Source organism: Poecilia reticulata, linkage group LG8 (genome assembly GCF_000633615.1).
Source record: "Poecilia reticulata strain Guanapo linkage group LG8, Guppy_female_1.0+MT, whole genome shotgun sequence".
In the NCBI taxonomy this organism is placed as follows: Eukaryota; Metazoa; Chordata; class Actinopteri; order Cyprinodontiformes; family Poeciliidae; genus Poecilia; species Poecilia reticulata.
The window spans coordinates 3,510,448-3,525,648 of record NC_024338.1 but is presented as its reverse complement, the minus strand read 5'-3'; the positions used below and the strand labels follow the sequence as shown (position 1 = coordinate 3,525,648).

At 36.9% G+C, this 15,201-nt stretch overlaps 1 protein-coding gene across 1 annotated transcript in view; it reads right to left on the bottom strand.

The window, feature by feature from the left end:
* The window catches only part of anos1b (anosmin 1b), a 47,364-nt gene that overhangs the window by 6,190 nt on the left and 25,973 nt on the right, over positions 1-15,201 (bottom strand). The window contains exons 3-8 of the mRNA XM_008415171.2: positions 14,125-14,187; positions 13,308-13,515; positions 12,522-12,706; positions 10,680-10,809; positions 3,766-3,859; positions 3,079-3,310 (exon numbers count right to left, since the gene is read on the bottom strand). Coding sequence (XP_008413393.1) covers positions 3,079-3,310; positions 3,766-3,859; positions 10,680-10,809; positions 12,522-12,706; positions 13,308-13,515; positions 14,125-14,187 — 912 coding nt within the window. The remainder of the gene's footprint in view (positions 1-3,078; positions 3,311-3,765; positions 3,860-10,679; positions 10,810-12,521; positions 12,707-13,307; positions 13,516-14,124; positions 14,188-15,201) is intronic.

Sequence of the window (15,201 nt, the reverse complement as noted above, 5' to 3'; positions counted from 1 at the left end):
CAATAACAACACTGTTATTATCATTCTGAGAATTGTCTGTCTTATTTGTGAGCAACAGGCCAAATCTGTTCTGTATTAGCTTGCTGTTTGACTGACAGCTAATTAACAGGCTTTTAGTCATTAATCGTAATTTTTCTGTGCGTATCTGATCGAGTCACAACAAAGACATGCTTGAGGACAAGTTTGGGAGTTTTTACATGTGTGTTAACATGGGAGAGAGAAGCATGAAAATAAGTCAAACGCAGAAACATTTCACTACACTCAAGATAGACAAAACATATGGCTTGTCCAGCTGCAAATGTGAATGCGCATGAATTGTAAAATTAAGCAGCAAAAGCCAAGATTTCTGTTTCAGCCCATAATCTCAATGGACATTATACAAGAAATATGTTAAAAGCTTAGACAGACGGGGTTTTTTTCGTTGCCACATGTAATCATTGCATGTGAAGTCCCCCGTTTAAACATTACATTTAAAACCAAATTTCCCTCAAATTCTGCAAAAATTAAAAAAATTAAAGCAAAAAAAAATATCTATCAAATATGTTTTCAAGATTGCAACACATCTTATACAAGGAAGTGGTGGTTTTTTAGTTTCCTACCTGTTGTGATGCTGTTTGTGTGTGTCTACATGGAAGGAAACACTAGTTAGGGGGTCCCATTTAAATTCCAGACTTCCCAGCCATGCAGAACAGAAGACCAGACTGCAGATAAATGGCTCCGCCAGGCAGAGTCTGGGATCCCCATTTCTACTTAGAGTAGCTGGGTCCATATGAACATGTCTGCAGGCAACCTCTATATTTTAGGGGTAAATTTAGAGGAAATGTTATATTCACCCTCTCATTCAGCTATTCGGACTCATGATGCAGTGGACTCTCTTCCATTTTTTTGTTACTTTTAATGATTCCCCACTGTTGTTTCCATGAGAATAGCAATAAACATCAATTTCTTGAAAAATATGATTAATTGTTTTATTATTCTATCATTCAATGATGGATTAGTTATTTTATATTTACGTTTTTATATGCATCAAGAGCATTATTTGTGGGCGTGGGGTTTTAACTGCAGTGGCATGCAGGCAATACTAAAGCTGCCTCAAAGCTGTGTGTTGATGATGATTAAAGGCATTTTGGTGCTGGGCTTAACTGCATTGCAAACATATTGCATCACAATCACACCTACAGTACAGTCAGGGTGTGATAAGTGTATCTGAAATAGAGCTGCTTTGTATTTACTCTTGGAAATACTGAATTTATTTATTTTGCTTTGTTTATTGCAAAACAACAAAACAACTACATCAGCGTCTTGGTCTCATCCCTGTCATAACAGGAAATGCTATAAAAGCAAGAGTATGTCAATCAACGTCAAAACATCTCTCACTTCCACAGATCAAATCTTAAAATTTAAAACTGTAATAGTAATGAAAGACCGCAGTAAATTATACAGCCAACACTAATGGCCTCATCCTGACTGAATGGCACACAGCCAGTGCATTTCTAGATGCTCTGAATTAAATTTGTAATCCAAGTGCAAGAAGTTCATTTGTCTCTGTAGCCAAAAGCAGTCAGGCCTGATTAAAGGCCAGTCCTGACAGATGTGCACGTTATCAGAGCAACTTTAACAGAGTCCCTGAAGTTCATTATGACCTTCATGGAATCAACAAATAACTGAAACATAAAGTCCATCAAAGCTTCAGTATATATAAAACAACTTTTAGGGTAAAAATATATAATTAATTTATGCATTTTGGACTTCTCACAAAAAAAAAAAAAACAAGCAAAACATGCAAAGGCTAAAATATCAATAAATATAATTTTAAATCAACATTAACTATATGTATTACAGGAGCAGGTTTTGTCCCAGATGCCTCATCACTACTTTTTATTTAAATCTAGATCCTGTGTGAAGATCATCCATCTATCCAACACCCACAGGGCAGCTGCTCAATGAGGACATTGACGCCGTTATAATCCTGACATTGCTGTCAGAATATTGTTACTTTGAAAGATGTACCTGCACAGAACTGTGGTGCATGTGAAGAGTTTAGAGAAACTGCTCTGCATAGCAGCTGCCTACTGAAGCATAAGGAGGTATTTCTGTGCATGGATTTAAAGAGCCAGTAAAACTCCTCATGCGCAGCTATAGATCCTGTGGATGTAGAGTATGTGTGTTTTGCACTGTAGACAGTAAAAGGGATAAAATAATTGATTAATTTTAAGAGCAACAATGTTTTTATTATATTAATTTTATTAATCAGGGAAAAGTATTCGGCAATTCAGCACCCAATCGGAAAAAAAGAAAATAATCGACACTTTCCTACATAGCAAAACAGGAGTATTTCCTGCATAAAGACTGGCTTTCTTATGTGGGTTAATTTGGAAGAAACTACCTGTGTTAAAATAACAACATACACTGAAAAAAGAAAACAGGTGATGCAACTTAAATATATTGCGTTAGCTTGTTACGAGTAATCAAATTAAGAGTATCCAAGTAAATATATTATGTTTATTAAGTTGTCATGTTAAACCAGTGGTTAAACTAGGGGATCGATGAGTCGGATCACGTTACATTGCTTAGCTAATCAGTGCTGATTGAAGGAGCTCCACTCTCAGCATGGACTTGAGCTTGTGTCTTCAGCAAAACTCACCGTTTTTACCAAATTCTATAGTCTAAATCTGCTCCTTATTCGCATCTTTTCAGGGTTGCTACTGCCTCCAGTGGCGTGGGGGTGGTAACACAGCTAATATAATTACATTACTAAATCAGAATACCGCAAAGTATTTTGTGTGTCGGCAGGAGGCGTGGGGGAGGGATAAGAAGGGTTCGGTGAATGCGCATATGAAACTTGGGGGTTCGGTACCTCAAAAAAGGTTAAGAACCACTGTGTTAAACAAATGTAAACATAGTAAATTTGAACAAACTTAATTTGACCACATGTAACAAAATAAAATTGCTTTAAGCTGCAGCTCCATTCTCTTATTTCAGTGTATCATAATATTCCAAACATACTAACGGGAATATCAGTAGAAAAATCAATATATATATTTTTTTAGCATAATGTAATTAAGTAAATGTTCTTACCCCACGGGTCAGGGTGCTGCTGCTCTCCTTTTTACTCTGTTCTTGTAAGTGCATCGATTGCATGTGCTTGCTGATGTGCTCTGGGTGCGGTTGTGCTTGTACTGTGTGTTTATGAGCTGCGCCTGCGTGTCGGGACATCCAGGTAATTCTGTAGTTGTGAACAGGCAGGTCTCCCTCTCTGGGGGGCTCCCAGCGTAATAGCACCGCCACTGAGGGCCTACTTCCTGTTAACCTGCAGAAGGAAAGCTGCAAGTCAGGCAACATCATGAGAGAAACCAACTCATTATAAATAAAGCAGCAGGAATTTCCTGGGAGTCGGATGTAGAAGTGGGAGTAACACAGTTTCAGGGTTGTGTTTACCAACCCAATTTACTTTCAGCATGTATGCTAAAGGCACCACACATTACATCATGTTGAGTAAAAGCTACAATTTAAGTCATCACCTCTGTTATTAAATGCTGATTCAAGATGTGGCCTAAACTCGATGTGACCTTTATTTCATAACATTAAAATGAAAATGACACCAGAGTGTGTAATTGAACGAAGATGAACTATAATTTACTTGCAGGCACAAGCACTATTAATCCTCCTGACCACAGTTTATGAGCAATTGACCAATCTGCACTACTTAAAAAGCGCTATTTCAATCTATCCAGTAATCTAGGATCTTTTGATATTTTCACATACCTTTCTGTGAACTCAGGTGTTGGCTGTGAATCTGCCCACTCTAGAGTCTGATTGCTAACTCTGATGTTTGTTGGAGGCTCAGGAGGGGATGGGTCTACAAATAAAGAGAGAAAGAGAAAGACAGAAAACTTGAGAAACATGTCAGCATCCTCATTGGCATCAGTGAACAAGATTTTTTATTGGTCATCCTAAAAAAACATAATTTAAGAAATACTTAGCAAAATTATCAATAATCCACAATTACTGACATGTAATATTTGATCTAAAATAAATGTGAATGAAGTAGTTTTTAAATGTAGGTTTATGTAAATGTGTGAGATGAAACTGCTTCAAAGGGGGAAGACAAGACAAAATACCATTCAAATAAAACAGATGTATTGATCTGTATTGAAATAACTAACTACCAACTGAGCAATAATTAAAAAGTTAAAACAGCTGTGAGTTTATCTTTCTACCTTGTCTAGAGATGAAGATGTTGAAGCTGAAGTGACACTACAGTATTTTATACCTGATTTTACCCCTTATGAGGGAAAAGTCAGCAGGATACAATAATCTGTTTGTGTGAGGGTGTGAGAAGGAAGCAGACCCAACCAGATTTTAATCTCAGTCAAATTAACATGATTGAATTCATGTCAGCATGTGTGTCAAATTTTGGAGCCGTTTCCAAGACCATGATTTTTTAAACAGACCAACATCACCATTGTAACACCACTCATTATGGAGAAGGATATAGAAAGATTCAAGAAAAACATTTTTTTTCTTGGAATAATTTTGTTTCTTTCAAAAAAAAAAAGACATGTGTATACTTGTCTTTTGTAAGATGGCTGTCATTTTCTTTTTAAAAAAAGGTTTTGTTGGGGGAGGGGGAAGACATGCGGCAAATGTCACCAGGCCAGGAATTGAACCTGTGACTACTGTCACGACAACGGAGGCCTCCTTACGTGGGTTGTGCTTTGCTCCTGCGCCACCACAGCACCCTGGCTGTAATTTTCTATCAGAAACAAATTTCTGATATGATTTAAGTTTATATCTAATAATCTTATAATTACACTTGGGCTCATCTGTGTACATTTTTCTACTCTGAATAAATATACTCAAATCAAAATTGTTTTTTTAGATTTCAATCTAAGGCTACCATTTATTGACATTTATTGACCAATTTACCAGAAGATGTAAAATGGAGCAAAGTATTTGCTGGTAAACTAACATGAAGGCAAGCAAATTAGCGTTTTTTCAGGTGATCTATTGCTAAATTTCAAGGCCTGTAATTTGTTAGGTATTAGAGTACAAACGTTGAATTTTAAAATACTTTATCTTTATAACCAAACACAGCAGGCTTTTGACCAACTTGTCTCATATCTCAGTTTTATCAGTGCAGCACAGTGAGCAAGAGATTTCCTTAAAATGTTCTCAAAGGGTAAAAGGTTAAGTCTTATCTGATTCAACAAAGTCAATTTAATTTATATCATCAAAGGTGAGAGATCCTGGAGAAGCCTAATACTATTTGTGGTAGCTTTAAAAACCAGAAACAACTGCCACTGCACAATGTTTGCCTCAAATATGAAATCCTGGGGTCAACAGTCTTTCAATGCTGACTCTGTATCTCATTAGGCCCCAGAGCCCAAGATGCTGTATTTGATTAAAACTACAAAATGTATCTGATTAGGACTACATCCCCACAGCAGGCCTCCCACAGGCCTGGGGCCGGGCTCGGCTGACCCAAATGCACAGATCAAAGTTAGAGCAACATAGTGGGAGCTGACAGATCTGGACTGATTGTGCATGTATGTGTATATTTTGTGTTTGTGTGTGTGTGCGCGTGTGCGTGTGCGTGTGTGTGTGTGTGTGTGTGCGTGTGTGTGTGTGTGTGTGTGTGTGTGTCTTAGTGCCAGAACTTTCAAAACTATACAGAAAAACAGGCCTGAGTTCCTCATTTCTCATTGAAGATAATTTACTGTTGTTTTAAGAAATGAAGATATTAGAAAACATTTTCTGTTCCAGACATTCTGTAATAATCAAAGTTGACAGATTCTGCTAATCTAATATACCAACATGAACTCTGAGAAGGTTTTTAAACTCAGACTCTCCCACTTGGTTAGCATCAGGACGCAGTGGAGGGACTGCGATTGTCCCGATTTCTGCCAGCTTCCTGACATATGACCCTTGATCTCCAGCCCCTGGCTAACAACACAAATCAGCAAGAAACACAAGAGTCTGACAGCGATCAGATTATACTTTGTATGTTTTTAACCTTTAACCCTACCCCTCAAAGTATCCTTGAATAAGAAAATGCAGCTACATTTGAGCTCGTATGTCATTAGAAATACTGATAAATTTTTTTGAGTAAGTATAACTGCAGCTGTTTATTTGTTGTACATCTGAACACATTCTGCTCTACAATATTTGTTTATGTTTTTATTAAAGGTTGAATAGTAGGCAAGCAATTTCTTATACAGATGCAAAAAGAAATCTAGTCAATTTTCAGCTTGATTAGAGTGACTTGTGAACAAACCTGAGGATTATTTTCCAATCACTGAACATAAGCAGCTATACGGGTCATCAGGTTTTGCTTATAACACTCTTCTAGCTGGACACTGTTACTGAGTGAAAAGAAGTCAAAGTAAGGTGTTTAAAATAAACTCAGAGAAAGCTGAGATTTGTAAGAGTTGTCATGGACACGTCTGTCGCTTATTCAAGTTGAAAGGGCAAGAGAGACAGAGGACGAAAATTTTAAGATCTTTTATGACCTCATAGTCATAAAACTTGCTGGATGTGGAAATCTACATTCTAAATAAGATTTCCTCAGACTCCCTGGCGAATACAGACACAGGCTGCTATTTCAGTAATTCAGGCTCCACTAACTACATTAAGCTTTAAAGAAAGATGCTGCAAAAAAGAAAATGTCAACTCCTTTATTTGTGCCACTTATGAAATAAATGTTTCTGCATGTGATACAACTAATCAATGATCACATGCAGCAAGAAGAATTGAAAAAATATGTTGCTTTTATACTATATTTCTGAAATAGACATGAGAATCAGCTAAAATCTGACAAGGGGGTATAGACTACAAAAACTGGACGACAGAATTTGGATGGCAAAAGTCTGATGAGTGCCTAACCCTAAAAAAAAAAAAAACAAGCTTAGTACATGCTTCTCTCTTACGTGGCATTCATGACTCAGAAATATGTACCAGTAATTTTAGAGAAAGTTATGAAACTTAATATTTTAGCCTGAAGGTTTGTTTAAAACCAAGTCATTTAAATGGAAACCAAATGCACAAGTTTTATCAGAAGTTTTGTAAAAATAGATCAGACAATGGAGTGGAATGGAGCTATTAAAATGTGATAGCCTGGAGCAGATTATGTCAATGCAGTGAAGTGGACACCTTGTGTCCAGAGGTTATCCGTCCTGGACGCTACCAACTACAGTCCAACACAAACATCAGAGCTGTTCTTATACCACTTTCTTCTCTCTCTGCCTCCTTTCCTGTTTGATTACTGTAAATGAAGTAATGGTACCACAAAATCTTACTTTACAAAATTATGTCTGCCCAGTAGTCCTACAAAATAACTGACATTATGTTTGTGAATTGATGCAGATTATAGTAACACCTTTTACTTTTAATGTAATTTGCAAAGATTTTAGCAGGTTGAGTTTTTTATTAATTGAATGGAAAAAGAAACATTTGAAAAAAAAACAAAAAAAAAACACAAATGCAAAGATTAGTACAGTTGAAACCACATTTCTGCACATTATTTGAAAATAAATTATTTTATATCGCTGTCTGACAATAAACCAGACTAAACCTTTCCTGTCAAATTTATTTTTATTTGTTACATTTGACAAAATTAAACAAATTAATTCAAAACAAGTAATTGGGGGCGAGGGGTTATTTACCACAATTAGTGAAAGCCCACATGATGATGTCATGGCTTTGTAAGATTCTGGGTACGTTGTTTGAGGTCATTTTTGATAAACTGAGGCAGACCTGTGCAGACCAAAGCAGCACCTCAAAAATTCTTCTTACATGTGGGGCATCATAAAAGGATAAACTCAAATAAATTTTTCTAGCAAGTTCAAAGGTTAAAGGAAACATCTGACTATGTAAATCATGAATTAAAGTTACTCTACTGAAAATATTTGATCACAATAAAGTACTAGCTAGAGATTTTAAGAAAGCATATTGTATTCAAAACTGCAATAATTAGTTTACTTTATATAAACGAGCCAAGAAATGAAGGTCAGACTTTGTAGCAAATCAGACCCTGGTACAAATTCTTCTTGTGAAATTAAATATTAGATCTTACATACAGTTGGTGACCGAAAAAAAAGTGTCTACAAGCTATCTTGTATTTGTATAATTAGATGCTCAAATTCCACATGCTCATTAAAATAAATTCACAAAGTGCATAAATCGGATCCGGGTATGTGCATTATGATTTAGTAACTTAACCCAACCCGGGGTTCTTGTTAGCTTTTTTTGCTAGTATGTTTTTGTTGCTAAGATTCATGTGCTCTGTGTGTGCATGCATGTAAAAACATGCATAGAGATTGTAGAAGCCTGAATTTAAAGTTTCTTAGGCCATCAGGAAAATTAAGTTTATGCTTCCTATGGCGGTTTAAGTTTATTAGGATAAAAATGTACAGGTTAGAATATATACAGAATTGCAATTAAGTTAAAAACTTATGAATGATGATTTGTAATATAAGACATTATACTAAGTAATTATACTCTCTGGTAATTATGCAATTGCTTATTAGACAGCTATTGAGGTTTGGGGTGTGGTGATACAGGAGTGAGTCGTGCAGTTGGAGAGGAGCCACACAGTATTTTGACCTCATTCTCATTATTCTTTTACTCTGTATTGTTTTTGTGGATAATTTATGTCTGCATGGTTTCTATTTTTGAAGTAAAAAGTTGAACCTTATCAAGAGGATGCAGTCTTGATTTTTTTTGTCATCAAGTGCATAGCAAGGGGAAATATGGAGAGTGTCAAGCTTATGGCTTCATTAGTTTGGAAACTACAAACAGAACAAAAATTGGATAAATTACATTATAACCTCATCGAGTCCAGTAATATCAAGCATATGTCTCAAACCATTGTCAGAGTTTTTAGACACTGTGGAAATTATTAGCTGTGATGCATTTAATGAAAAGGAAAAAATAAATCTCGACTTTTCAGCACCTGATCTGCTGATCATTGATCATCAATAAAGAGAACCTTGCCAATTTCTGATCTCTGGCTAATTTATTGGTAGATCTTTATCACTTTGGAAAGCTGCAGAAATTTATTTTCCTTTTCCGAGTACTTGGGCCAATAATTATAAGTACAGAGCATGTTCCCAGGTATTATGCTATAAGTCAACAATGTAAGAAACACCAGTGAAACAAAAAAACTAAATATATAAGTGTGCAGGCTGGCTGAAATGAAGTGCAAAGGGAGTTTTCATTTTCACTTTGAGGGATTGCTGCAAACCAGCACCTATTAACCGTCCAGTGTCGTTAAACACTCGTTTAGAAGGAGTGATTGCTGCAAAAATCAGTAACTCAATGTAATCGGCTGGATTTTCTTAGATAGTAAACATTTTACATTATAATACAATAAACGGAACTGTCGATATAATTGGATTTAATTAACTGTCTTGAATAATTTTGTGTGAATCAGAACTATATAAATAAACTTAACTGAATTAAATTCATCAGTTCAAATCTTTTGCCTGTTGTGATGTCATCAACCAACTACACACAAATGACAATCAGCTTTTATTCTGACTGGGCTGTTTTTCTTAACTTTCTATTTTGGAAAGTCCTGCAGTGAAATCCATACCTCATTACGGTCTTTTTGTGGTTAATGTATATTTACTACTGAAAAAGCATACTACTGCATAGTGCCTTTATAATACATGAGGCTGAAATGCTCCTCTGTTCAGGTTGAAAGACTCATCTCCTGCAAAGGTAAGTCAGCCTCTGAAAATTTTCCATACCAAAGGTCTCATGCATAAAATTCTATTAAAAACAAATGCGAACTCCAGTGAGTTTGCCATTGGCGTTAAATGATATTATACATTGAGAACACCTATGTAAAAGTGTTACGACTCACAGAGGAGATGACCTCACACATCTAAGCAATGCGCATTACAGCCCTTTAAGTAAAGCAAGCTGACTGGTATGCTATTGGGAAGTTTCTCTTTTTTTGAGGAACAAAGATTAGCCTCAAGTTGAATGGAGCATGGAAAATTTCTCCTCAGTGCTCGCAAACACCTCTGCATAATTTCTGATTATAGCTTAACTGATAAGGAACCGGTTTGCTGAGCTATTTCCAACATGATATCCAGTGTTTTGTTTTAAATATGCTCTATTTAGTGCTGGCAGGGGATTCAAACCATGAGCCAATCCTGGCCTGACACCAGTATGATTTAAGACAGCTGAGCATTAGATGAATGACCTCCTACAATGTGTGTGTGTTCAGCTCATCTCTCTGACCCAAACCAGAGATTTCTCTCTGGAAATGAACCAACTGAAGGAGGACATCAGTGTGTGACTTTTTTAACATGTGCAAAAAGCCACACATGAAGATGTATGCATGTTCAGCTTTCTGCCCGTGTTTTATGGACTGTTTGATGGTATTCTACAGCGAATACCTTACGCATTAACTGTGAGTGAAAATGAGAAAAGAGCAGAAAAGGAGGGGAGTGGAAGTGTTACTGAGTTTCCTACAGCTCCAAAGGGAGATTTAATCTCTCTCATAAAGTGACACAAATTGAACACAAGTGTCCGCATTCTGCATCTCGTGACAGGATATCAAAATTTACTGGCAGGAGAAGGAAAACCTTCAGGATTCATCACTGTGAGTGGGACACATACAATAGCTCTCAAAAGGGAACAACTATGTTTTGAGTTTGTTTTATTACCTTTACTGGAGATGTAGTGCTTGCTGGGTGTGGTGAAGCCTCTGCTGCCGTGGCTGTTGATGGCTGCAACCCTGAACTGATACCAACGCTGAGGCCTCAGATCGGATAAAATTACATCCTCAGACAGGGTCTGAAATCACATCACATGAAGAAAACTGCTCAGAAAATGCAGTTTAGAGCAACAATTTAACTTTTCAGATTATTTATCACATCTGTTATTGTTATTACATAGTAGTAGGCATGGGCTAGTTGCTGTATAAAGGTGTGCTAAGGTTTTAACAGGAGACAATTTGACTCTGAATATTTTTCATTATTTCCTCTTTAATTATTTTGCATCTGTAACATAAAATATGGAAGTTAGGACTATGCATGCCTAGAACTGATTAGGAGAGCAATTTTGACCTCACAGAATCATTATAAAGTAAAAAGCATGCATTACTGTCCCTCTGCCGGTTGGACCTTTTTATGACAGCCAGGTAATAGAGCACAAATGAATAGCCAATACATATTAACTTAGATAGTTAAATATTAATAACACATTATTTGGAAAACTGATCATATTTATTTTTAATGTAGACAGGTTTACTTAAAATGGTCTTCTGACCCGAGTTGGTCAATCTTGTAAGCATATAGGTACATGAGCAWTTTTTTTTCAGCCAGCTGACCAACAGTGTGTAGCAATAACTGAGGGCAGGGCACCAACAAAACTGTAAACCTTTGAAGTGAACCACTCCAGCACTTTCACTACCAACCCATTAAAATTACTTCAAACCAAAGGAAAGCTATTTTCCCCTAATAATTTTATTTCAGATAAAAAAAAAGACCTTAAGTAAAATTCAGTAATTGTGCTGCCCAGGTCAACACATCTCTAAATACAGTTTCCTTGCAATGAAACATAAAATTCATTACTGCAAGTTTTACTCTATGGCTCGTGTACAGATTGAATTAAGTTGTCCTGCACTGGCAGAAATATAATAAACTAGGGCAAAAATTCAGATAAACGCAGCCAGAATGTCTTAAAATATAAATTAAACCATCTGGTCAAAGTATGGTAAAAACTCACATGTTCTGTCTTTCTGACAGTTTGAATGTAATGACAGTTAAAAGCTGCTCATCCACACTCCATCGCACACACACACTGACACGCGCTGTCATCTATTTAAGTCCATAATGAGCATTCAGTCATTCAGAATCAGCCGGTGGAAAGACTGTGGCTGCCTGTGGTTCCCTTTTAAGTTCTGCTTATTTACCTAACCTCACACGAATGTGCAGTTCACACACACACAGCCATTGACACAAATATACACACACACACGCACGCACGCACACACACACACACACACACACACACACACGCACACACACACACACACACACACACACACGGGTTTACCCTGGCAGAGTGGGAGAGACTGGCTGGGGCAAAGAGGTTTAGACAGCAAGGCAGCAGACTGATGAGGTGGAAACAGAGTCTAGCATCCATCTCCATAGCTGGGATGTTTCATCATTTAAGGCAAATTGAGAGTTATGAGGTAAAGATATGTTAGAAATGCTGTGGTGTGTTGCTTCATAGTTAAAGGCACAGGAACCATTTTTTATGTTGAGAATGAGTGCTGGTAGACACATTTTTGCGGCAGTCAGCTCACTTATATTATTAAACTCCCCACCAATGACACTCATTTATTAGAGACAGTTTTGTTACATTACAAATATTTATGTCTCTAAAGCACAAATTATGCACCATTCATCACTTCCCTATTTCTTCTTCTCTCTGTAGCATCATTTCAACAAATCACGGCTTTAATAGAGATGTAGTACTAAGCTGCTTTGTTCGTTACTCACCATGACTACAGTCGCCCATGGAGAGGCGTGGTCCTCACTGGGGTGAATGCCGATGTTCCAGCGGGACTGAAGCATGTAAATAACAGGCTCCATGCTCACATTGAACTTTGAGACCCACGTCACCTTCACATGACCCTCCGGATCTTCCACAAAGCTCATCTCCCTGCGAGGTTTCAAGGGAACACCTGCAACAAAAAGATAAGATAAAGAAAATATTTAAAGAGTTTGCCAATCCTTATTTTATTTTGGTCAAAACAATTAAAACACCATGGGGGGAAAAAAGTAGTTTTGGTTTTTGTGAAGCTATGTCTTTAAATATGACAAAAACAAAAGGATTTTGTAATGTTCTGTTGAATGTGGACAATTGTTGAGACACGTAATATGCAATTATAATGTATTATGCAATTCAACTACATAAACATTATTTCAGAAACACTCCACAACCAACACTTTTTTATAGCTGTAAATTTAGAAATAGAGATGTTATTCAAGTAGGGTTTTTTTCTATTGTTGCAACAGTCAAACTCTAACCACACCTCAGGCAGCTCTGCCTCTGTGGGATCATCTTAGTCTCATCCTAAAAATATTTGGGTATTTGGATGGAAATCAGCCGTACTTTGAACAGGCTTTTTCTTCCCAGTCAGATAAAGATTGATTAAATAAAAAAAGAGAAAAATAAGAAAAATAACAGAGATAAGAATAAATTTAAAAAGATGGAGAAGTAGCTGTAAATCCTAAAATAAACACCCCAAAGTTCTTCAGGGAACTGGGAGGATTTGTATTTACCTTTGTATAAATTGGCTGGAGCTTGACAAGTGTGTCCGCAGCCATTAAAGCAGCACTTTCTGGAGGACGGACAGTCGTGGTCTAATGAGCAGCTCTCGACACAAGCTGCAGCGAATCCTGTGGCTCGCTGAGGCGGGGGGCAGTCTCCCTGCCGGGACGACCTCAAAGATGCCAGAAACTCTCTGCTTGTCACACACTCCGTCTGTTTCTGAAAGAAAGATGCAGCCCAGGAGGTATTATGGTTATTATTATGACCAAAGTTCACACACACTGTGGTTAGAATATGCAGTATCTCAGAATACATACACAAAATATTACACAGGCAAGGTAAATGTTTTTCATGCTATGATTCCGAAATTTATCGCTCACATTTCCCCTTTAAAAGCAAAAGTGTGAGTGTATGTATATTTGTGTGTGTATCTCCGTGTCTGCTCACATGGCTGCAGTTTAGCCAGATGTAAACACAAGCTTTACCTAATGGCTCTGAATTACCCTGTGGTCCTAACCAGCCAGCCAGTCAGTAACACGCTTCAGCTATTGTGATGAAAAACTAATCTATCAGAAAACCGCAGCAACTGGCTCTACAAATAATCATTTAGGGCCACACACACACATGCAAAATACTGGGGAAGCAGTTACACACTCTTCTGTATGTTTGGAGAAGCTCTTTAGATTTGCGACACAAACACACAAGGAAGTTTATACGTCCAGGTTCCCACTATAAAACCATCCTCAGTTTGCCAAGAGATGCATGTTTCTTTTTCTTTCTTTTTTTTTTTGCAAGAGAGACAATGCCACTGAAGTTGCAGAGACTTACCTCACATGACTTTGGAGAGGTCACCTTCCTGGATTCCCATAATTCTTTGCATGGCTGAAGGCACTGTAAATAAAAACAAAAAACAGTATGGGATAATAAAGTTTTACACAACTTGAACTTTTCACATTTTGTCAAATAGTAACCCCATACATTAATATTTTACTTACTTTGATACTTTTGTAACAAACTAACAAAAGAAGTGTATAATTGTGAAGTGGAAGAATGAGAAACAGAACTTTCAGATTTTTATAACTGAAAATCTGTAAAGTGTGGCACGTGTCGATTTTTTTAAATCTAAGCATATGTTTCAATGTAAACAAATCCATTAAAGGTCTGGCTGTATATTTAGGTTTGTTGTCTTGAAGCTGCTTACCACCTTTAATAGACAGTCTTTCAAAATTGTTCTGAATTTAGCTCCATCCTCTCATCAACTCTGACCAGCTATCCTTTAGAAAAAAATCATCCGTACAGCATGATGCTGCCACCACCTTATCCATAGCCATCATTGTGTGTTTACAGTGTTAGGTTTCTGCCTAGCTTACTGCTTTGGTCCAAAAAGTAAGATTTTAGTCAGATCTAATCAGAGCATCTTCTTTCACATGTTTGTTATGCCTGAAGTGTGTTGGGAGAAGTGGAGAATGCAGCACCAAAGCTTTCGTCAAAATAAAAGTATTGTAGCGCTGGTTCTCCTGTACACGAGTAAATTGAACAAACACATATTGAGTCTCACACACTGGTCTGTGAGTTTGATTAAACTATGATCCACTCAGTCAGAGCAAGCATATTGGTCATGAGACGAGTGATGAAGGCAGCTCCACTGCGACCTTGGGGCGATGCATTTTAAATCAGCTGCAGTCATATTGGATTCATTAGGATTAAAGAGTAAACCATTTTAATGTAGTATAAACTGATTTCTTATACTATATCATGTTAAATAAACCATTGATATCTTAATAGGTAGTGAAATCCTAATAACATGACTTATCTTTTGTTTTTAGCACACTTTAAAGGAGAAAATTGGAAGACTATTTTTTATTTCTGAAATTAATTAGATTGTATTATGTTCTGAAACTTATA